This window comes from Polypterus senegalus, chromosome 4 (assembly GCF_016835505.1).
Source record: "Polypterus senegalus isolate Bchr_013 chromosome 4, ASM1683550v1, whole genome shotgun sequence".
NCBI lineage: Eukaryota > Metazoa > Chordata > Cladistia > Polypteriformes > Polypteridae > Polypterus > Polypterus senegalus.
Genome location: NC_053157.1, coordinates 227,333,765 through 227,356,982, shown reverse-complemented (window position 1 = coordinate 227,356,982; position 23,218 = coordinate 227,333,765). Strand labels below are relative to the sequence as shown.

Here is a 23,218-nt window from a genome sequence, read left to right as displayed (position 1 = left end):
AAATAAGAGACACAGTAAGAAAATAAAACAAGTCAACATTAATTAACAAAGAATAAGAGTAAGGTCCAATGGCCAGGGCGGACAGAAAAAAAAAAAAACTCCAGACGGCCGGAGAAAAAAATAAAATCTGCAGGGATTCCAGGCCATGAATGCACTTAGAGTCCCAGTCCCCTCTGGGCAATCTACCTAACATAAATGAAACAGTCCTCTTTGTATTTATGGTTTTCACGGAAGGACTTGATGATGATGATGATGATCACGTGGACTTCTGGCTTTTAGCCCATCAATGCTGGGGCATCATGGTGCTTTGAGTAGGTTGGTGGTGGCGCAGGCCGCCACCACAGAGAAACCGGAAAAAGAAACAAGAGAGAGTAGGGGTCAGTACGGATTTTAGAGCCACCATGAATAGTTATTATAACTATTATAACACAATATCATAACACAAATTTGTCCACGTCTGTAATTAGTAATCTGTTTGTATTTACCAGAGAACTCGTCACGTGGCTCAGTGAAGAGCGCTATACAAAAACAAAGTGACTTGAATTGGTTCTTCTCAGCCCTCACTTGCTTAACAATTTCTTCTTTTCTTTGCTGCCCTGTCTTAGTGATGAAACCACAGCTTCCTCGACACAACTGATTTCCTTACACAGTTAAAGCGTTGTAAATCTTGGCTTCCTCTTTTATTCTCTTTGTTTTTATACCAAGCAACTGAGATGGAAAGCCTTTGCAACTCTCAAGAAATGTCCACAGAAAACCTCAACACCAAACCAGGAAATTATCAGGACAGAAAACCAACAGGACACGCCAAGGGTGAGTGTGGGGTGGCACTGGTCATACGCTATGGATTGTTTGTTGTTTATTCTCCATGGACACTGGCTGTGAAATTCATTTTAAAAATCAGCAGAATGCCGTATTGTATAACAAACTGGCCATCACAGACCTAAACCTAGGAGTCTTTATATTTTCTGATTGTGTTATATTTCTTCTTCACTTCAAGTTTCTCATATGCTATACAGAAAATGTTCTGTTTCTCTTATTTTAAGCAATACCAGTAAGTTCTCTTTTTTGTAAAATTCTAAAGTATCAAGTAGATATTCCTTTAAAAAATGTGCAGCCAGGCCATTTTCTGGGCCTGTTTATTCTACTCAGGGTCACACATAGCCAGTGCCTTTCCCAGGAGCATTAAGAGAAACCCTGGCCAGAATGAGTGGACCACACTGCATCTTTACAGCACTTCTTTAGACATATGATACTACAGCTAACCCCTGGACCATCTCCAAGTGCCTTCATTTAACTGTTTAAGTGTTGTGTCATGTCATGTCACGTTAGCTAGAGCCCATCCCAGCTAGCATACAGCTCAAAGCAGGAACAAACCCCAGACAGGGTGCCAGTCCTTTACAGGGCAAACAAACACACACACACGCCGCAGTTAGGCCCAATTTGGCAACACCAATCCACTTAACCTAGATGTTGTTGGATTGTGGGAGGAAACCCACACAGACACAGGGAGAACATGCAGACTCCTTACAAGGAGGACCCAGGACAAGAACCCTGGTCTCCTTACTGCAAATCAGCAGAGCTACCATTACGCCACTGTGCTGCCCTGTGTTTGATGTGTTTAACTGTGTGACTAAGTGAAGCCCCCAATAAAGTGAACCACGAAAAAAAGTAGAGACCAGTAAAATGTTTTAAGAAAACTGTAATATGAGTGGTGGGAATAAGCTTCCGTAGAAGTGGGCTGAAAAAATAAGGGACAGCAGGGTGTAAGAAATTTAGCAATTTATTTGGTCTTCCTCAGAGCAAGGAACCAAAGCAAAGTCATCTCTGCTGCCTGTTTACTTGGACTAAATAGTATATATATTTTTTTGCATTTACATAATGTATCTGGCTGACACCCTTATCCAAGGGGACTTACAAAATTTATGATACAATTGGTTACATTTCTTTTTGGTTTTCCTAAAAACAGGCAGGTCAAATGACTCGCTTGTGGTCACACAGTCTCAGTAGTGGGATTTGAGCACACAACCTCAGGGTTTGACGTCCAAAGCCTTAACCACTATACCACTGCCAAATAACATACCATGTAGGCCAAGAAGGCCCAGAACATTTCTATTAACAGAAATTGTTATTTTTTAAGGAGTAGAAATTGCAGTGGTGAAATGGAAGTTCAAAATTTAGAAGCACAATGTCAGCATCTAATATACAACAGGTTGGAACATATACATGTGGTGTAACATTCAGGTCAGGGACTTAGTTAACTGATTTGAAAGTCAGAGCATTTTGAATTGTTCTAGTTATTTAATCAAAGAGTCAGTGATCACATTTTTGTTTATTATTGCTTTGCATCATTGAGGCGTATCTAAAAATAACAGTGTTAATTGAATAACATTAAATGTGTTAGAAGACTATATTAAACATATGCTTTTTAAGAGAACTTTATAATGTTATGCAGTTAAGTACTGAGCTCAGATAAACTTTTCATTGACACCAGAGTCCAACTCAAGATCTAAAAACAGCATTGATGGATGTGCTTTGTTAGCTATTGGCTGTGGAGGGTCTGTGACGAGTGGCAGTTCAAATTACTTAAAACATAACATTCAATGTTGAGTAACAATTTCTGTTGAAATCTCTGACCATGATGGACAGCGTGTGTGGAACTTTTCTTATAAACACTACTGCCAAGGAAATGCCAAATTATTATACTGTGCAGATAATGCAGCCATTAGGATTGCTTTTAGTGTTGTGTAAAGGCTGAGGACATATCTGTTCACTCTTTGATTACAAAATTTGTCTTTCTCTTGCCTTAGTTTCTTACTTTTAAAAGGATATTTAAAGATGTTTTTTCACAGTAATTTTAAACATTTCTAACACAATACTGCTCTCTATACAGAACAGGAAGCGTTTGATCATTACTGGTGTCTGCACCTTCAAAAACTGGTTTTAGAAAAAATGATGACAAGAAAATGGAATATAAATGTCTTAGTTTTTTTTTTAATTATGCAATCTAGAAACCTAATCAGTTCGGATGCTGCCAATGTTTTGTTTCATTTCCTAGTTCAGAACTGTAAATTTAACAACAAATGACAAACTCTAAGCAGAGAGGACGGGAGTGAATAGCCTGGTTTATCACATCAGTTCTTAGGCTGACCTCACCCACTTTTTTTCTTTTCCAGCTGTGGCACCATCGCCTAACACTGTGAATCACAAAGGCTGTCTGCTCAAGTTGTTGCTGGTGTTCTTGTGTTCTTTGGTTGTGTCCATTTTCATTATTTTGGCAGTGTTCTGTAAGTATTGTCACAAAACTCACACAGAGTCATAGAAAGGTTTGGGACAGCCACCCGTATAATTTGGTTTCCTGGCTGCAACGCTTGTCTTCTCAGTCCATACCACAATGTTCGGGGCCCTCTTCTTTGTCAAATCAGTCAAGGGCACCGCTCTCTCCGAGAACCGGGCCACAAACTGGCGGTAGTACCCCGCTAACCCGAGAAAGGCTGGACCTGCCGGTTGGTTCGCGGACGGGGCCATTTCAAAATGGCATCTACTTCAGAGCACTGTGGACACACAGTACCCCGACCCACCAATATCTGGCTTCGCTCAATCCAAAGAAGCATTGGGATTAATCTGGAGCCTAGCTTCCCCCAGTGTCCACAATACTGCTTGGACCTGCTGTAGGTGTTCCCTCCATGTGCCGGAATAGATGACCATGTCATCCAGGTAGGCAGCACTGTATGAGTTATGAGGCCGTCCTTTGTTTTTCTATGAGCTCTATGAGCTCTGCCATATTTTGAAACTGTTTACCCCAGACCGGCTGGGTGAAGCCACGTTGTAGTGTTGTCAGGAACAGGTAGCAGGCCACCAGCTCTATTACTTGTGAGGGCTTGTTTTCCTGTGGCCATAGCCACTGCCCTACCTTTGCCCATAAGGACCATGCTTGTTGAGAGGTCGGTCGCTCTGGGTTGAACCTCCAGGTTTTCAGTCTATTCACCTGCCAGTCTGGGGCACCCCTAGGTGGAAATTGGGGCTCTGGCTTCACAGGGAGACGGGCACTCTCTAGTTCAAGTTTATTGTCATGTGCACAGTAAGGAAACACACCAAATGACAAAACCAATGTATAAAGATAAACATAAATAATAAGTAGCAGATAGATAATAAGTAACAGAGGTAGCATAAAGTATAAAAAAACAACAACAAAAAAAAACAAAATAGAAGTATAAAGTGTAATATACAGGTAGGTGTATGATGGACAAGTCAAATACAGTTGTGTGAGGTAAATAGAATGAGATGGCCCACGGTTATAAACTCCCATCAGTTATTTAGGAGTCTGATGGCCTTGGGAAAGAAAGAGTTCTTTAGCCTGGAAGTCCTGCATTTCATACTTCTATACCTCCTGCCTGAGGGTAGAAGTGTGAACAGTTCGTGTTGGGGGTGGGTGGGGTCCCTGAGGATCAAGGCAGTTCTCCTGCGAACTCTGCAGATGCAGATGCTCTGCAGAGAGGGCAGTGGGGTCCTGGTGATCTTCTCAGCAGTCTTTACCACTATCTGCAGGCGTTTGCGGTCCATAGCAGTAGTGTTGCCGTACCACACGGCGATGCAGCTGGTCAATATGCTTTCAACAATGCAGCTGTAAAAGTTGCCGAAGATCTTATTCGACATTACAAATTTCCTCAGAAAGTACTGCCGCTGTTGAGCCCTCTTGACCAGTTGTGTGGTGTTAAGAGTCCAAGTGAGGTCCTCACTGATGTAGATGCCCAGGTATTTAATACTGCTCACCCTTTCCACTTCAAGCCCTCGGATGAACAGTAGTCGATGAAGTCTCCTCTCCTTCCTCATGTCCACTATCATCTCCTTTGTCTTGTCTGTGTTGAGGGTGAGGTTGTTTTTCTCACACCATGACGCCAGACTGTCCACCTCCCTCCTGTAGGCCGCCTCATCCCCACCAGTGATACATCCAATCACTGTGGTGTCATCTGCAAACTTTAGGATGATGTTATCTTTGTGGGAGGCGACACAGTCATGAGTGAACAGGGTGTAGAGGATGGGGCTGAGGACGCATCCCTGTAGGGTGCCTGTGTTTGTGGTAATGGTGGCTGATCACCAGAGCTCTCAAGCTGTCCTCTGTGCTCACATGCATGACAATATATAGTATATGAATATATACTATAGTATAGTATATATATCTTTAGCACAATAATAAAAAAAAAAAATACCATCATGCCAGGCTCAATTGCTTTGACAGGAGCGTTGTCCTTTCTGGCTGCTAGTTGTATATAAAACCAGCAAGGCAGGGTGGAGCTTAGAGTGCATGGCAGGAAGTGACTTCAGATATCTTCATGTGGCTTCTCCTCCATTCTAGATAAGGAAATAGATGCATGGTTAGTGCTTGCCCTCAATCTTCTTCCCATATTTCCTTTGTTCTGCTACCATGAGACACTCCAGAGGGTTGTGTGAGTGACAATATATATGTCTACACATCTGTCACTAGTGTCATTCACAGAATCCATCATCACACTGCAGTTTATTATAAATAAACAATGCTACAATACAGCAACTTACTGCAATTTAAAAGCATGAAATATGAACGTATAATTGAACAACACTTTGAGGAATCTTTAAAAAGACAAGATATCAATATAGAGAATGCTGAACTGTGGCACTGATAGGTAGTCTATAACTGGGTATATTACTTTTGTACAGTGCGTGGTCATAACCAGATTAAACATGTTGGTTAAATTTTAATGAGACGTTTGATTAAAAAATACCTTCAATCTGTGTCGCAACATGAAAAAAACTTTACATTTAATAGGCTATTCAAATTCTCTGCCAGGCCATTGTCCATTATCCATATATTTATATTTTAATGGTGCAGACAAGTTACATCAGCCATGGATGAGTCACCCAAGTATGAGGTGGCATTACATCACTAGTGGCAGAGGCACCTATGTAAATGGCCAACCTGCAAAACTCCATGCTTTTCCAACAAGTGCACCCAAAGGTGGGCAGTCCTTTTAAGGATAGCAATCCACCTTTAAGAACCATGTAAAGAGTAGAGAATCCATCCATTGGGGTGCTGGTGCCGATGCTATAATACGTGCTGCCGGTGTTTGCATAGGTTTTCCTCGAAGCACCCATGTTTTCCTTCCACATCTCCAAATATGGTGTTGTTAGGTTTATTGGTGATTCCAAATTTTCCTTGTGTGAAAGGGAGTATGGGAATGTGTGAAAGTGTGTCTTGTGATGGACTGGCACCCTGTGCGGGCCTGCTTATTGTGTGTTCCACCATAACAAACTTTCAACTCCGACCCACAAACCTGAACTGAGTTAAGCAAGTTTGAAAATTTTATATTAAGATACCAAGTGATGCTATTCTTATTATAGCATGTCTTAGATTATGCAAAGAATTCTCTGTGTGGATAACTTCTTCCACACTCTTAGCTGTGTCAGCTCATGTTCTTCTCTGTATTTTTTTTAACCACAGACCTTGGTGGCATGAAAGAAAAAGAGAGGAATGACACACCTTCTGATAATGTCACTTCCATCATTCAAGAGTATACTCAACTAACAACATCATTTAGCGGTCTGAACAGTGATTGCAGTGTCTTATACAAGGATGGGCTCAGACTAAAAAAGAGCATTGAAAAAATAGCAGACCTTTATTCAAATCTGACTTGGAAATATTTTTCACTCTATTCAGCTAGAGACAGACACTGTCCTATTTTTAATCCATCTACTCAGGGTAAGTCAGCTGAAGCTAAATCAATTTCTTTATTGTTGCTCCTTACTAATTACCAAATTACCATCAAGTATTAATGAATCAACTCACTGCTGTAAAGCCAGGCATCATTTAATCCATGTTATACTCATTTAAAGCACTCCCTTATTAGCCCCGTGTCATTACATGCCTTTCATAATGATTCTCAGTCTTCATTTACATAACCTTAATTAGCCTGGAAAGTCACAGCGTGCTCCTATGATCACTAATCTTGTAGTGTGACATTCCCAGAGACTCATTCAGACAAGTCTGCGACTAACCTCAGAAAAATTAAACAGAGTTGATTTTGCCTTAAGTCGTATGGATGGGCTCATATGTTTGCAAGAGATGACATTGTCACGGAAAAAAAACTTTCTCTATCCTCAAATAAGGCAGTTACGAAATCCAAATGAGAATGCAAAACAATTCCTTATTTGCACAGACTTCTGCACAATAGACTCAGTCCATGGAGTGAGCCCTGAATTAAACAGTTCATCTGCTTTTATACTTTTGTTCTGATTACATCACCTCATCTAATACATCACGTTATCTGACTCTTAATATGCAGAACTTCACTACCTCTTCCATTCAACTAATGCCACCAGTAATTTCTGAGTCCTGTTATTCTGAAAACTGCTTTGTTAAGAGGAGTGTCTAGAGGATTTTTCTATTGATCTTAGCACCACTTCATAGGAGAGGTGTATGGGGTTTGCCATCAGTTTATCCCTGCTTTCTGGTAATGGTGTTCATTACTCATTTACCTCATTCTAACCTTGGAAAATTATGTTGGTAGCTTCTCTAATATGAGGCAGAGACGTCACATGCTTAAGCCTTAACTTACATTTAGTTAATCCTTGAGTTACATTCAATCCTTTTCCTTATGTTTAATAATTTATTCTGTTGTAGCTTCATATATATGGTATACTTTTCATGTACAACTTGTCATCCCCCTGCAATTCCTAGTTATGTGATATGACATCCTCAAGGTGACAGGATCCAGCAACTGTAGGTTTGATAGCATGATGCCCTTCCCGAATAGAACTGTGCTGCTGGTTTTAAAAGAAACCATAAACTCTGATCTGAATAAAAGATCTGACAAGAATGTAACTTTGCACAGCTTCCACTTAATTCACTATTATCATTATTATTAGACCAGTGTTTGGATACGTTTGTTTTCACCCAGTAGAGAGTTTCCCTGCCCTGCCTGAGCTCACATGGGTGTTCTCCTGAACACTTAATTCTGGCCACATCCCAAATTTGGTGCAGGTCTAGTTTGTTTGTGCTTTTAAAGTGACCTGGTATGAACAGTTTTGTGTGTGTGCAGTAATGTATACAATTTCTCTCCAGTATTCATTCCTAAACAGAACCTAGTCCTGGTGGGACAGGCCCAAGATCTTGAGACCCTGAATTTGACTTAATGAACATTAAGATGTTTGTTGTTTAGGTATTCCTTTTAAATCAATCTGAAAAACATATTAATATAACCTCCTAGTTATTTTTTCCTCAATGGGTTTAGAGGAGTATATGTTCAGCCAGAAGTTGACTGATGGTGGCACAGATGTTAAAGCCTGTAAGTAATTCTTCTTCTGTATCTGTTTCTGTCTGTTTTAATACAGAAAAAACCTGTTACGTTTGTCCAGAAAAATGGCATCTCTTCAACGATAGGTGCTACTTATTCACAAGCAGAATTCGTGATTGGAACTCCAGTCGAGATTACTGCGTATCAATAGGGAGACAGCTGGCTATTATAGAGAGTGAAGAGGAGCAGGTAAGCCCTTAATTTTTGGCAGTTTGGAAAAGAGAAAATTAATCTACAGCATTTAAGAAATAAATACAGGTACCTCATTCAGAATACCCCTTATGTACGTCAACCCAGTACATGAGAAGTTACTCTAGAAAACATCACCATTTTTATATTTCTAGAATTTACTATGACTGGTGACCTGAAGCGGACACATTTCAGCTATCATCAAGAAGGCTCACCAACACCTTTCTTCCTCAGACATATGAAGAAAGCCTGAAGGTCTCCATCTGTGGTTTACATATGAATAGTTGGGACCATACTCACTTGATATTTCACATCATGATAGAAAACAGCCTAGGACCACAGGTTACTAAAGAGCATGATGGAGATGGCTCAGAATATCACTAACACCCAGCTCCCATTCATTCAGGCCAAGTATAATTCCTTCTGCTTGAGAAAGACAAATAGTATTAATAAAATAAAATCTCAGCAATCTTATGTAGTCACTTTTCTTTCTCCTACTTTCTGGCAAACAGTATAGGACCATTAGCATTCATACCACTAGACTGAGGGACAATTACCCATTAGACTGATAATGGTGTGTTTCTTGTATCATCTAATGTTACATTTAGTGTACACTAATCAGTCACAACATTAAAACCACTGACAGGTGAAGTGCATAAAATTGATTGTCTCATTACAATGGCACTTGTCAGGGGGTGGGATAGATTAGGCAGCAAGTGAACAGTCTGTTCTTGAAGGTGATGAGTTGAAAGTAATAGAAATGGGCAAGCATAAGGATCTGACTGACTTTGACAAGGGCCATATTGTAATGGCTTGATCACTGGGTTAGAGCTTCTCCAAAATGGCAGGCCTTGATGGGTGTTCCTGGTATTCAGTGGTTAATCTACCAAAAGTGGTCTAAGGAAGGACCATCGTTGAACCAGCAACAGGGTCATGGGTGTGCAAGGAGAGCAAAGGCTGGCCTGTCTGGTCTTATATCAAAGAAGAGCTACTATAGCACAAACTGCAAAAAAACCTAATGCTGGCAATGAAAAAAATGTGTCAGAACACACTTTGCATTGCAGCTTGCTGTGTAAGGGCCTCCATAGCTACTAACTGGTCAGAGTGCCTATGCTGGCCTTGTCCACTACTGAAAGCACCTACAATGGACCAGTGAGTGACAGAACTGGACCTCGGAGCACTGGAAGAAGGTGGCCTGGTCTAAAAAAGCTTTGAGATTATGTGGGTGGCTGGATGTGTATGCATCATTTACCTGGGGAAGATATGGTAGAAGGATGAATTATGGGAAGTAGACACGCCAGCAGAGGCAGTGTGATGCTCTATGCAATATTCTACTGGAAATCCGTGAGTCCTGGCAGTCATTTGGATGTTCCTTTGACATGTAACTTCCCTACATACCTAAAGATTGTTGCAGACAACATACACCCCTTCATGGCAACAGTATTCCCTGATGCAGTGGCCTCTTTCAGCAGGATAAAGAGCCCTGCCACACTGCTGAAATTGTTCAGGAATAGTTTGAGGAACATGACAAAGAATTCAAGGTTTGGACTTGGAGTCCAAATTCCCCAGATCTCAATCTAATTGAGCATTTGTGGGATGTACTAGACAAATAATTTTGATTTATGGAGGCACAACCGTGCAAGTTAGAGGACTTAAAGGATCTACTGTTAAAATATTGGTACCAGATACCACAAGGCAATTTCAGAGGTCTTTTCAATGTGTCAGAGCTGTTTTGGCAGCCCAAGGGGAATCCACACAATATTAAGCAGGTATTTTTAATATTGTGGCTGATCAGTATATGCTGTTGCATTGTTTGTTATTCATGTTTTGCCATTTAATTATCCTGTGGTAGACATGTAAGTACTGTATGAATTCTATTGTACTATGCACACATGCCAGTATATTTAAATTTGAAATTGAGCACACACACACACCAGTATTAAACAAAACATGAAAAAAATATCTGATTTTCAAATTTATGTGTCCAAAGGATGATCTGTGGACACTATATGGTTGTGTTTATGTGTGTGAGAATGTTTCCTGCAAGGAGCTGGTATGCGATCCATTGTTGTTGTTTTTTGCTTTGCACCTAATGCTGCTTTAATGCTTCAATGGAAAATACATTTTACAGAATTAACTCGTAATGTTGGATAGAAAGGTTAGCATAAACAATTTAATATTTGATTTGTGTTTGGAGCTGAAAAAAGGTAGTAGCATAAAGAGCAACAAACCACATTTTGGTTAGCTCTGCCTCTAAAAATGATCATTTCTTAACTGCATGATAAATCTTGGTTAGAAAATTACATTTTATGGTGTGCACAAACTGATATATGATTAAAATTACCTCAATTTTTTTAAATGCAAAAGATGATTGGACTGAGGATTTAGTATAAAAATTACCTAATCTTTAGTGTCCCCAAACACCAAAAACCATCTCTTATCTTACTGATAATGTTGTCATTTTCAAATTAAGTAGATTGAGTAATGTCATCTTATAGCTTCTGGCTAGGGTAAAGGACAGGACCTCGGGAAGAAGCTTTGAACTACCTAATGGCAGCAGGCAGAACAGATCCCCAAAGTTGATTCTTATTGCACCATGGAGGTATGAGCCTGTAGCTAAATGTTCTCCAAAAAAAAAAACACCAGAAATGTTCATGATGGCATCCAATTTTCTCTTTTCTACAACAGCCTCCATAGTGTCCAAAGTCAGTCCTGTGACACTTTTGCATCGCCTGAACTGAAATTACTTCCCCAGGAGACCATAGCATAGACCAACACAGTGGCAACAATGGACTCATAAAATATTTTCAGTTGCTTGCTGCATATTTTAAAAGACCTGAGTCCTCTCAGAAAGTACCATCTGCTCTAGTCCTTCTTATACAGCTCCATTGTGCTGTCAGACCAGTCTGGTTTGCTCTTCTTACAGATCACCAGGTGCTTATAGCTCTGTTAATGCACCCACTTCCTCCCCTTGGATGGTGACTGATCTCAGGTGCTCCTTGACATGCCAGACGTCCACCACCAACACTTTTGTCCCGTTGATGTTGAGCTGCAGGTTGTTCTTCCTGAACCACTAGAGAAAGTCCTCCACCAGCCTTGTCTCAGCTATCAAAACAGCCTATGATGGAAGAGTCATCTAAAACTTCTTAGATAGCAAAAACTGGTATTATACTATAAGTCTGTTGTAGAGGGTATAGCCAAGACAGTTCTTTGAGGTGCCACAGTATTACACACCACCATAACTAAAACACACCATTTGAGCCTCACAAACTATTGTTTATTGGTCAGGTAATCCATGACCCAGGATATTGTGGGGGCATCAAAATACATAGCCCTTAATTTGTTCTTTAGTCTGTGTAAGGAAGGTGATGTTAAAGGCCCTGAAAAAAATCAAAGACCATGTTTCCGACTGTGTGCTGGGTTTGTCCAGATGGGAGTAGGCTCTGTGAAGCATATAAATCAAAGCATCTGTCACACTTAAATATGCCTGGTGGGCAAACTACAGATGATCAAGATGGTCTTTAATCCAAGTTGGATCCTTTTCAGAACCAGCCTCTCAAGGTTCTTCCAGTTACTCTTCACTTCGCTTAATGTGTAAAGTGAAAGCAACTGGTGCTAGGAGGGTGCTAGAGTGCCCCTGGTTTGGCACTGGGACTACACATGATGTTTTCCACAGCAAGGGAATCTCTACAAACTATGGGAAAGGGAGAAGAGGTATTGAAAGACCATGCAAAGCTGGCTGGGCATGTATTTTCATCACCCTGGGGCTGATTCCCTCAGGCCCAGCAACTTTGTCCATGCCAAGATCCCTAGCTCTCTCCTCACCTGGTCAACAGGTGTATTGCCATTGGAGGGGTGGTATAAGGGTCGTGAAGGAAGGAACAGAGGGTGGCAAATAAAAATATGTGTAATAACATAACCCCATGGCTCAATGTACATCTGGGCCTTTGTCTGATTAAATCTATTTAACCTATCATCAGTTAAATTTGTATATTTTCCTGCTTTATGACTAAAACTTGTACAAATCTATGACAAAGCCAAGAAAATAAGCCATGGGCAGATCCCAGCCAAAACATGACACTAGACCACTTCCATCTACTGCACGAATGGAAAGAGTTTTGTTCTTACAAAACTTTCTTAAGCAACTGCCATTTGTGCCCTCATGTTCTAGCTGAAAAGCCAATTTTTAATACAACTATTGGCATCTACCTTCATAATGTCTTTCACTTCTGCCATATCAGCTTTTAAGGTTAATTTGCATAAACTGAAAATATTAATCTTTGTCAGTCTTTCCACATACCTCATAACATCCCACTGTATTAGAAAAAGCCTAGTTGCTTTCCACTAAATTTTTCCTGCAGATTTGTGTATGTAATATGGAGAGCAAAGCACCACATGGTGTCCTCGAGGTGGGCTCACTTGTGCATTCTACAGCCAACATTCTTTGATTTTAACTTGACTCAGGCTGATTGGTTCCTGAGCCTCCACCACATCCAGGGAGACAAGGCCAAAATTACATATTAAAAATGTGACTTATGGTGAGAAGTACCTGTCTGGCAAATTTCAGTGACTTGGAAAAGAGAAGTGTATATTAAGAACAACAAGTAGACTGTTTGCTTTACAAATACAGAGGCTAATGGTGACACTCACGTTTACAACTCATCAGATGAATTACATTAATTTTTTTGTAAGTTTGTTTTATGGTTTTTTGATGTGAGTAAGGAAGGGAAGTTGTGTGTCTGAGTTTTTTAAATCTGACAGAATTGCTGTATTGTTTATTTGAGATGCATCTTTGTCTAAACTGTGTTTTAAAAATACATACACAGCAGAACTCCAATTTATCATTCCCATATTTAGTGATTTCCAGCTTTTAGTTATTTACAGGGGTGTGAAAAACTATTTGCCCCCTTCCTGATTTCTTATTCTTTTGCATGTTTGTCACACAAAATGTTTCTGATCATCAAACACATTTAACCATTAGTCAAATATAACACAAGTAAACACAAAATGTAGTTTTTAAATGATGGTTTTTATTATTTAGGGAGAAACAAAATCCAAACCTACATGGCCCTGTGTGATAAATTAATTGCCCCCTTGTTAAAAAATAACCTAACTGTGGTGTATCACACCTGAGTTCAATTTCCGTAGCCACACCCAGGCCTGATTACTGCCACACCTGTTTCAATCAAGAAATCACTTCAATAGGAGCTGCCTGACACAGAGAAGTAGACCAAAAGCACCTCAAAAGCTAGACATCATGCCAAGATCCAAAGAAATTCAGGAACAAATGAGAACAGAAGTAATTGAGATCTATCAGTCTGGTAAAGGTTATAAAGCCATTTCTAAAGCTTCGGGACTCCAGCGAACCACAGTGAGAGCCATTATTCACAAATGGCAAAAACATGGAACAGTGGTGAACCTTCCCAGGAGTGGCCGGCTGACCAAAATTACCCCAAGAGCGCAGAGATGACTCATCCGAGAGGTCACAAAGACCCCAGGACAACGTCTAAAGAACTGCAGGCCTCACTTGCCTCAATTAAGGTCAGTGTTCACGACTCCACCATAAGAAAGAGACTGGGCAAAACGGCCTGCATGGCAGATTTCCAAGACGCAAACCACTGTTAAGCAAAAAGAACATTAGGCTCATCTCAATTTTGCTAAGAAACATCTCAATGATTGCCAAGACTTTTGGGAAAATACCTTGTGGACTGATGAGACAAAAGTTGAACTTTTTGGAAGGCAAATGTCCCGTTACATCTGCCGTAAAAGTAACACAGCATTTCAGAAAAAGAACATCATACCAACAGTAAAATATGGTGATGGTAGTGTGATGGTCTGGAGTTGTTTTGCTGCTTCAGGACCTGGAAGGCTTTCTGTGATAGATGGAACCATGAATTCTACTGTCTACAAAAAAATCCTAAAGGAGAATGTCCGGCCATCTGTTCGTCACCATAAGCTGAAGCGATCTTGGGTGCTGCAACAGGACAATGACCCAAAACACACTAGCAAATCCACCTCTGAATGGCTGAAGAAAAACAAAATGAAGACTTTGGAGTGGCCTAGTCAAAGTCCTGACCTAAATCCAATTGAAATGCTATGGCATGACCTTAAAAAGGCAGTTCATGCTAGAAAACCCTCAAATAAAGCTGAATTACAACAATTCTGCAAAGATGAGTGGGCCAAAATTCCTCCAGAGCGCTGTAAAAGACTCATTGCAAGTTATCACAAATGCTTGATTGCAGTTATAGCTGCTAAGGGTGGCCCAACCAGTTATTAGGTTCCGGGGGCAATTACTTTTTCACACAGGGCCATGTAGGTTTGGATTTTTTTTCTCCCTAAATAATAAAAACCATCATTTAAAAACTGCATTTTGTGTTTACTTATGTTTTATTTGACTAATGGATAAATGTGTTTGATGATCAGAAACATTTTGTGTGACAAACATGCAATAGAATAAGAAATCAGGAAGGGGGCAAATAGTTTTTCACACCACTGTAGATGCTATTGTTAATTCATTTTACAATGATCCAAATTTGATATGAATGTTTTCAGGTGTCTATCCTTACCATGCCTCACATGCACAAAATGAATAAAAACAACAACAGAAGTGACCCAATAGACAGATGCTGGCTGCCACCCAACTTCACGTTGTTTCCAGGACACATGCAAATTCATTAGCCCTTGATGGAAAGGAAAGGAAACAGTAAGTGAAAGAGTGTAGCTGTTATTTTGAGAGCAGTTATCACTGTCATATCTGTGGGTAGAAAGCTGTAGACACAGGTAAGGGGTCACGCTGTTGGGGTCAAAATGAGGAGAGTGGGAGCAAAACAGAGAACAGGAGATGCAGATGAATGATTTAGGACAATTGCAGATTATTGTTGTTTCTGATTGTGTTATGTGTTTGTATTCATTGTTTAGAAATTCTTGGAAGAGAAAGTGAGAACATTAGGCCATCCTGAGGACTATTGGATTGGCCTAAAAATTACAGAGGGTGAATTTCGTTGGGTGGACAATAAATTACTGGAAACAAAAATAAGGTAAAATAACTAAATAAACTAAAAGCAAGAGGAGAAAGTCTGCTGGAAATTATTGAATCATTGGAATGGCCTTAATGTTCATCCATCCAATATCTGTTCCCACTTTGTCCAATTCAATGTCCTGGAAGTCTTTGTGTCAATAATGCATTACAACAACATCAACAACATTTATTTATAGCACATTTTCATACAAAAATGTAGCTCAAAGTGCTTTACATAATGAAAAGAAATAAAAGACAAAATAAGAAATTAAAATAAGACAACATTAGTTAACATAGAAAAAGAGCAAGGCCCGATGGACAGGGAGGACAAAAAAAAAAAAAAAAAACTCCAGAGAAAAAATTAAATGTGCAGGGGTTCCAGGCCACAAGACCGCCTAATCCCCTCTGGGCATTCTACCTAACATAAATGAAACTGTCCTTTTTGTATTTAGGGTTCTCACGGATGCTCTTGATGATGATGGTCATGCAGTCTTCTGGCTTTTAATCCATCACTGTTGGAACATCACAGTGCTTTGAGAAGATGGTATTGGTGTAAGCCACCACCAAAAGGACACCGGAAAAAAAGCAAATACATTTTCACTCACTAGAGTTGGAGCATAGTGTGCAAAGTGTTTCAAAATAGTTTTCATTAAGAATGACAGATTATGCAGAGAGGAGCATTTCCTAAATCAAATAATGTCAAAGATGGAGTCCTGCAGAAATTACAATTGATGCTGCTGATCATTTTAATTGAGATATAGAGAGCATCACCATAATGTTCTGGTTAGTGCAGTTACCTCATAGATCTATCATCCTTAATTTGATTCCAACAACTGAAAGGCATTCAAATTCAAAAGTTACCTGATGTTTGCACCTTCTCCCCATATCTGTGTGGGTTTTCCTCCCAAAACCCCAAAGGTTAAATAGTCAGTACAGGAGTGTGTGTGCAATTGCTTTGGGAAATTCAACATGGCTAAACACAACGGACGGTGAGACAAAAAGACGTACTCTTACACCTAAACTGTAATTCAGTGAGACAATGAAGTTTTATCCAGATTAGATAAGAAGAAACTGCTGTATGTAACTGTGAAGAGATAATGCTTTTGCAGCCGCTTTTAAATTTTGTGTGCACTGATGACAATGTCCTCCCATAAGCCTCAAGTGCACTTCTGCTGGGGAACTGTAGGCCCCGTGTCAGCTCTGATTTTAGGGTTGACACCCCCCATTATAACCCCTCTCCCCAATACAACATACTGTGTAGTCTATATTTTAAGAGGGACCAACAGCAATGCACATGCAAAATTTAGTGAAAGTAGTGAAAAAACAAACAGACAGTCAAATAAAAGGACATCTAAATGGCTTACATTTTAATTGATATTTCATTTTTTGCTATAGGTTTAAATACATATTGTATATACTCAGGTTTAAGTTCTCACACAGATAAGTCAGGGATTGATTTTACTGTATAATTTTCAGTATTTTATAATGTTAGTTGTATAAGTTGAATGTGGAAAACTCACGCTATTGGTCCAAGAGATTACGATATGCTAAGGCCCACCTGAGAGAGTAACCACAGTGCACACTGCCTTTTTTTTTTTTCTATGTATTGTGCCTACGTGACCACATGGTAATACACAAACTATTCCGAAGCGATGTTTGCACTGATTTGTGTTTTTTGTATCTCACATCCTCATACACTTTTATGGTAAGAACATCTTATATCTATGATGGAATGTTTGATCAGAAGAAAATATGAAGCTGGTTTTATTAAAAGTCATTGAAGTGGCGAAAGAAATTGGTAACTGCGCTGCTACAACAAAATTTAATGTGTCTGAGAAACTGGTGCGAGATTGGAGGAGGCAAGAAAATGTAAAAAATAAATAAATAAGTGTCATATTTTTGAACAGGCCTATAAGTCGGGGGCTGATTTTATGATCGATATTTCAGGTTTCAAGACCCGACTTATACGTGAGTATATACGGTAACTCTCTTTTGTTGTTTTCCTGTTAATTAGCCTTTTTCTGTGTAGTTTGATTCCTTTATTGTACTCTAAAAAATGTGAATTAACAACAAGCGCAGCAGATACCAAAGCAAAATACACTGAATGATAATCTCTAAAAAACCAAGCAAAAAACACACAAACAAATGGTCTCCATTTAACATAAATACATACTTGGCACATTCTAACAAATATTTACTGAACTGAGCATGGGCAGCACAGTGGCACTGTGGTAGCGCTGCTGCCTCGCAGTTAGGAGACCTGGGTTTGCTTCTTGGGTCCTCCCTGCGTGGAGTTTGCATGTTCTCTCCATGTCTGCGTGGGTTTCCTCCGGGTGCTCTGGTTTCCTCCCACAGTCCAAAGACATGCAGGTTAGGTGCACTGGCGATCCTAAATTGTCCCTAGTGTGTGTGCTAGGTGTGTGTGTGTGTCCTGCGGTGGGCTGGTGCCCGGCCGGGAGTTTGTTCCTGCCTTGCGCCCTCTGCTGGCTGGGATTGTCTCCAGCAGACCCCCATGACCCTGTGTTTGGATATAGCGGGTTAGAAAATGGATGGATGGATGGGTTGAAAAATTACTGACTGATTGACTAAACTGAGCATTGTAATGTCTACATTTTACTCAAAACATAGAAACGGGGAACTAACAGCTTACTTAATTAAGCTGGGAGTCTGAAGAAAACAGAAATTGGTTGACACACAAACCTACAGCCCTAAGACTGAGTTACAGAACCAAAGTCCTGGATACTACTGATTACAGAGCCTTAGTAGTAGTGACATTAAGATTCTTTTCACTGGCACTTAAATACAGAACTCACTAAAAAGACTTTTTTGGAGATACAAAGGTGTTTTTTGTGTAGAAAACAATGAATTGTGCTCCTTAAAAGACTTCTGTGTTTGTGTTTATCCAGCTGTGCAAAGCAGTGATTGCCCACCTCATCAGTAAAATCAATTTATGCCTGTCATTCATATTTTCAACACAAGGGTCTGCATGCTTGATGAACATTGGAACTCTGAGTTTCATTTACATATCCAAAGCGTCTTTAAGATTGTGATCTCCAAAACTCTCAACATAATTGGCCAAATAGGCATCATCTTACCAGAACAAACACAACACACATTTGATGGCTCAAGAAAATGTCTAGTTGTGATAGTAAAGTCTTTGAGCGCTTTGAGTAGTGAGAAAAGCGCTATATAAATGCAAGGAATTATTATTATTTAGTCAGGTGATTATTAAAATGCTTCCAACCAGGAAATAAATGCCTTTCTTCTTGGGTCAGTGGCACAAGGTTCACAATATGTTTCACATTTTCTTTTGCAAAGATTTGTGGATTTGCTTTATTGTTCATCACTACTTAGCAGTTATGTTAGTCAGCTACATTTTTGCTAGAGGATCCTTCACTAAAGAGAGCCTTCTGTGACAGACATTACACCGGACACAATTAGAAGTTCAATTTTGTTAAACAGTCAACGAATGTGAAAATTGTACTGTGAGAAACATCTCCAAACCTGTACCAGTGTAACCTCCGAAGAATAAACATGAGTTATGTTAGGCTGATCTCAAAAGATATGGCACCTATGGTAAGACTGGCTAGCAAGATGTCAAGATACATTTGTGTGGTTTTAAAGGCACTTTTGCTTCCCAAAAGTGTCTTCATTCTATAATCGTATTGATCACAAGACTAATGGCTTCTTCTCTTCCCTTTTACAGCTTTTGGGTTCAACGGCCAAGCATTTACAAAGGACAGAGCTGTGTGTATCTAGGATCTGATTTACGTTCACATGGCTGGTTACATTCTGATTGTGGTGAAGTGAAAAGATGGATCTGTGAAGGACCATGTACAAAATTTATTATCTAGCTTGGTTATTGTGATCAATTATGCATGGAGACAGACTGATTGTAGAACACACATTCAGCAGGTTTAATAATTTGCCTTTATTAGCTGACATTAAAGCAATAAAACAGGATTGGGATGATAAAGGGTGTTAACTATCTCTTAGTTCTGAATAGTCTTCCACTAAAATAAAAACTCAAAAAAAAAAATGTGCGTGACTTTTCACATTTACAATCTAATTAGTATAACTTCACTTTTTTGTGAATTTCCCCTTGGGATTAATAAAGTATCTATCTATCTATCTATCTATCTATCTATCTATCTATCTATCTATCTATCTATCTATCTATCTATCTATCTATCTATCTATCTATCTAATACTGAAGGCAGTTTAACCTCCAAACACACGTAATAAAAGTCCAAGTCTTGCCATCTAAGACATTTATTGGCTAAGCTCGACTCTGTATTGAATGCAGTCATTATCAGACTGGTGGAGTCAGTAGGTTTAAATGAAATCATGCTTATCTTTCTATGGAAGCTAACGATATACGATCCTTCCCATTTGACTGAGTCACTTTAATCAGAATATAAGTTTAATGTCACTGTTCTCTGTACAAAAATGGTTTTATAAATCCACTCATATGTACAGGCCAAATGTAGTACACAGAGGCTCATCATTTAGAATTGCTAGCCAAGCATTAGAAAGGGACAACTACGAAAATGGGCATTGTACTATTTCTGTATATTAGAGATGAAACTGAATCCTCTCCTTGCCTTGTTTGGAATGGCATTATTTAACTAAGTGGGGGCCTGCATGTGGAGAAAACAGTATAAAAGACCTGGACAGCAGCCAAACACCTCAAAGCCAATAAACAGATGGATGATATCATCATCTGTCCTGAAACTCCTTCCATCGCAGCGATGAAAATGGCACACTGTACACATCGAGATCCCACCTTGATAAAAGTCTTGCTATGGCTTCTTCATCTGTAATGCCACATAAATCATCATTAAAGAAAGCTTACTTTCTCTTATGTGGTTTCTTACCGCCGTGTCACTATGGGAGAGGTATCGCCTTTTAATATTATATCTATATAATTTCGGGTTACTTAAGATGCCACAATTGCCAAAGAACTTATTCCAGCCAGGGAGCTATCGCCTCCGAGAAGAAATACTCACGTACCAAGATCTGGTCTTTTGGTGTTACCATTTAATTAAGTGTTTATTGTGTTTGCTTGTACAACATTGCTTATAGATGAGTCGGATTCTTTTTTAGATGATGGTCTGCGGTGGGTTGACACCCTGCCTGGGATTGGTTCCTGCCTTGTGCCCTGTGTTGGCTGGGATTGGCTCCAGCCCCCCCGTGACCCTGTGTTCGGATTCAGCGGGTTGGAAAATGGATGGATGGATGATGATGTCAAATGAGAGTGAAATTTGGTTGCTTGGTGAAATTTTGATTGATTACTTCATGCTTTATGAAAGTCAGTTTGATTTTTTAACTCTGTTTTGTTTTTTGATCACACATTTTCCGAGGCACAAATTAATGAATAGTTTATATATCATGAGTTTTGAATCAAGGTAAATGGCAGAACTCGATGTACAATCTACTTAAATGCCAAGACAAAAGATAATCTGTATAAATAATACGAGCTGGCATCTATTTATATGTTTTATTCTTTATAATGCTATTGTTGTGAATCCATTTATGATGCAAATTTTCTGTAGCCATTTTTTGATTTTTTTTAGACATTAGTTTTTTTGATCATTTAATGCAATCATTTTTCAATGTTAGTTTCATACACTGATTTTTTATTGTGCACACTAACTTTTATGTGCTGAATTTTATTTCCTGCACTCTAATTTGTGCGTATAAAATACTGATTTTAAACTTTTCAAATTGTTTTTTGTTTTTGCATTTGCTAATATCATGGAAGCTTTTGAAATCAGAATACAGGTACAAGGTATTGGATTTGGAGAGTTTTAAGAGGTTTATAATGGCAACCATACATCCACAAGAAGAGATTGAAAGGAAGGTGGATGTTTCTGGAAAAATCTGAAAGTTTTAAAGGAAACTAATAGTTTAAAAATGTTTATTTCAGTGTAAAGGAAGATAATCTATCTTTGAGAACTTTCAAATTCATTTGCAGGTTAACTAGGACTGGTTGTACATTAAGATCTTTCCAGGATTTAACAAAATGATACTCCTAAAACAAAATAGACGATGGATATCCACACAAACCCACTAGGTGGTGCTAGCTGCCCTTTAAAATTAAGCTTTATGATCTTTACCTCACTGTGGTTTATTGATAAAAACCAGGGAAGCCACCACAGCAGCACTGAACCACAAGACACTTGTGTAGTATATTCACTTGATTTCTTCTAAGATGAGTTTTTGGTTATGTCTGTGCTTTGCCATTAGCCTTTATTTTAATTTGTGATGTTTCTACCAAATAAATACTATGAAAGCTAAAATTGTTTTTAAATGAGTCACACTTTGGATTTTTGAGAAAGCAAAAAAAAAAGGCCTCTCTTTATGAAACAGCTGAATTTGTGTAGTCAAGTCAAGTCAAGTTGGGGAGCATGCACTGGAACAATGTGTTGCCACACCCACTACACGATGAAACAACTCAGGATCCCGGTTGGCAACCCCCCAGGCAGACACATGGTCCAGTCCCAACCTCCAGAAATGACTTGGCTTGGTCCAGCCACTCAGGTCTCCAACAATGAGGATCCCATGAGATTGATCACCCTGGGGGAAACGTGCCACATGACTGTAGTGCTGTAACTGACGCTCCCTTACAATGTAGGTAATGTGCCTCATTCGGGAATCTGTGACCAACCGTTCATTTGACAAAAAGTCAAAACAATGGTACCCAAGGATTCTCCAAAGAGACACAGTACTGAAGAAGTCCAGTCTTTGTCTTAGGTCACTAGATAGTGTCAATGTTTCGCCACCATATTTAGAAAAACAGGATGTACCAGGGCTCTAAAAGCTTGGACCTTTGTGTTTTTACACAATTATTGGGAGCACCATACACTCCTTTCCAGCGACCTCATGATGCCCCATGCTCTCCCAAACCCAATCCATCTACTGATTTCATAGGAAGAATCATCAAATACATGAACGTCGCTGCCAAGGTAAGTAAAACTCTCCACAAGATTGACATTCTCTCTGCAGACAGCTACACTGCTGATGGCTATGCCCAAGAGGTCATTATAGGCCTGGATCTTGTTTTAATTCAGGACACTTACAAGCCCAGACACTCAGACTCCTCTCTCAGTCTCTCGAGATTCCTAATTAGAACCTCCATTTACTCCACAAAGATCACAGCATAGTTGGCAAAGTCAAGAACAGTTAATCTCTCTTCACCAACAGATACTTCACAGCCGCTGGACACCACGGCCCTGCCCAACACCCAGTCCATGCAAACACTGAACAGAGCAGGAGCAAGAACACACCCCTGATGAACCCCAGAATTAACTGGTAAAAAAGCAGAGATTCTGCCTCCACTCTGCTCAGCACACACAGCTCCAGTCTACAGGTCAGCCATGATATCCAGTAATGTCAGGCAAAGTCTCAGGATTTTCCACAGGGAAGCTCAATCAACTGAGTCAAATGCTTTATGAAAATCTACAAAGGCTACAAAAAAATATTCACCTCTGTGCACAATTAGAACCCTCAGTACCAGGATGCGTTAAACTTCTTAGGTGTAAAACCAGACTGCCCGAGACTGGGATGACAGGTCCCATTTTTCAGTCATTTGGGATGACCCCTGTCTCCCCAATAGAAGCAAAGATCGACTGCAATGTTAGAGCAACAACCTTACCACTAGCCAGGAGAAGTTCATCTCGGA

General features: G+C 39.6%; 1 protein-coding gene across 4 annotated transcripts; it reads left to right on the top strand.

Annotated features, from left to right (window-relative positions):
- Positions 1-705: 705 nt before the first annotated feature.
- Positions 706-20,107, top strand: LOC120528091 (C-type lectin domain family 4 member E-like). Of its 4 annotated transcripts, XM_039752110.1 has the most exons (6): positions 706-810; positions 3,174-3,284; positions 6,476-6,733; positions 8,365-8,516; positions 15,435-15,553; positions 19,241-20,107. In XM_039752110.1, exons 1-6 carry the CDS (start codon positions 714-716, stop codon positions 19,386-19,388), a joined length of 885 nt encoding a protein of 294 aa, XP_039608044.1. In that variant the 5' UTR covers positions 706-713; the 3' UTR covers positions 19,389-20,107. The 4 variants fall into 4 exon arrangements, with proteins under 4 accessions (XP_039608044.1, XP_039608046.1, XP_039608047.1 ...); XM_039752112.1 differs by lacking the exon at positions 3,174-3,284; XM_039752113.1 differs by lacking the exon at positions 15,435-15,553 and having other exon boundaries at positions 19,241-19,326.
- The last annotated feature ends 3,111 nt before the right edge of the window (positions 20,108-23,218 follow it).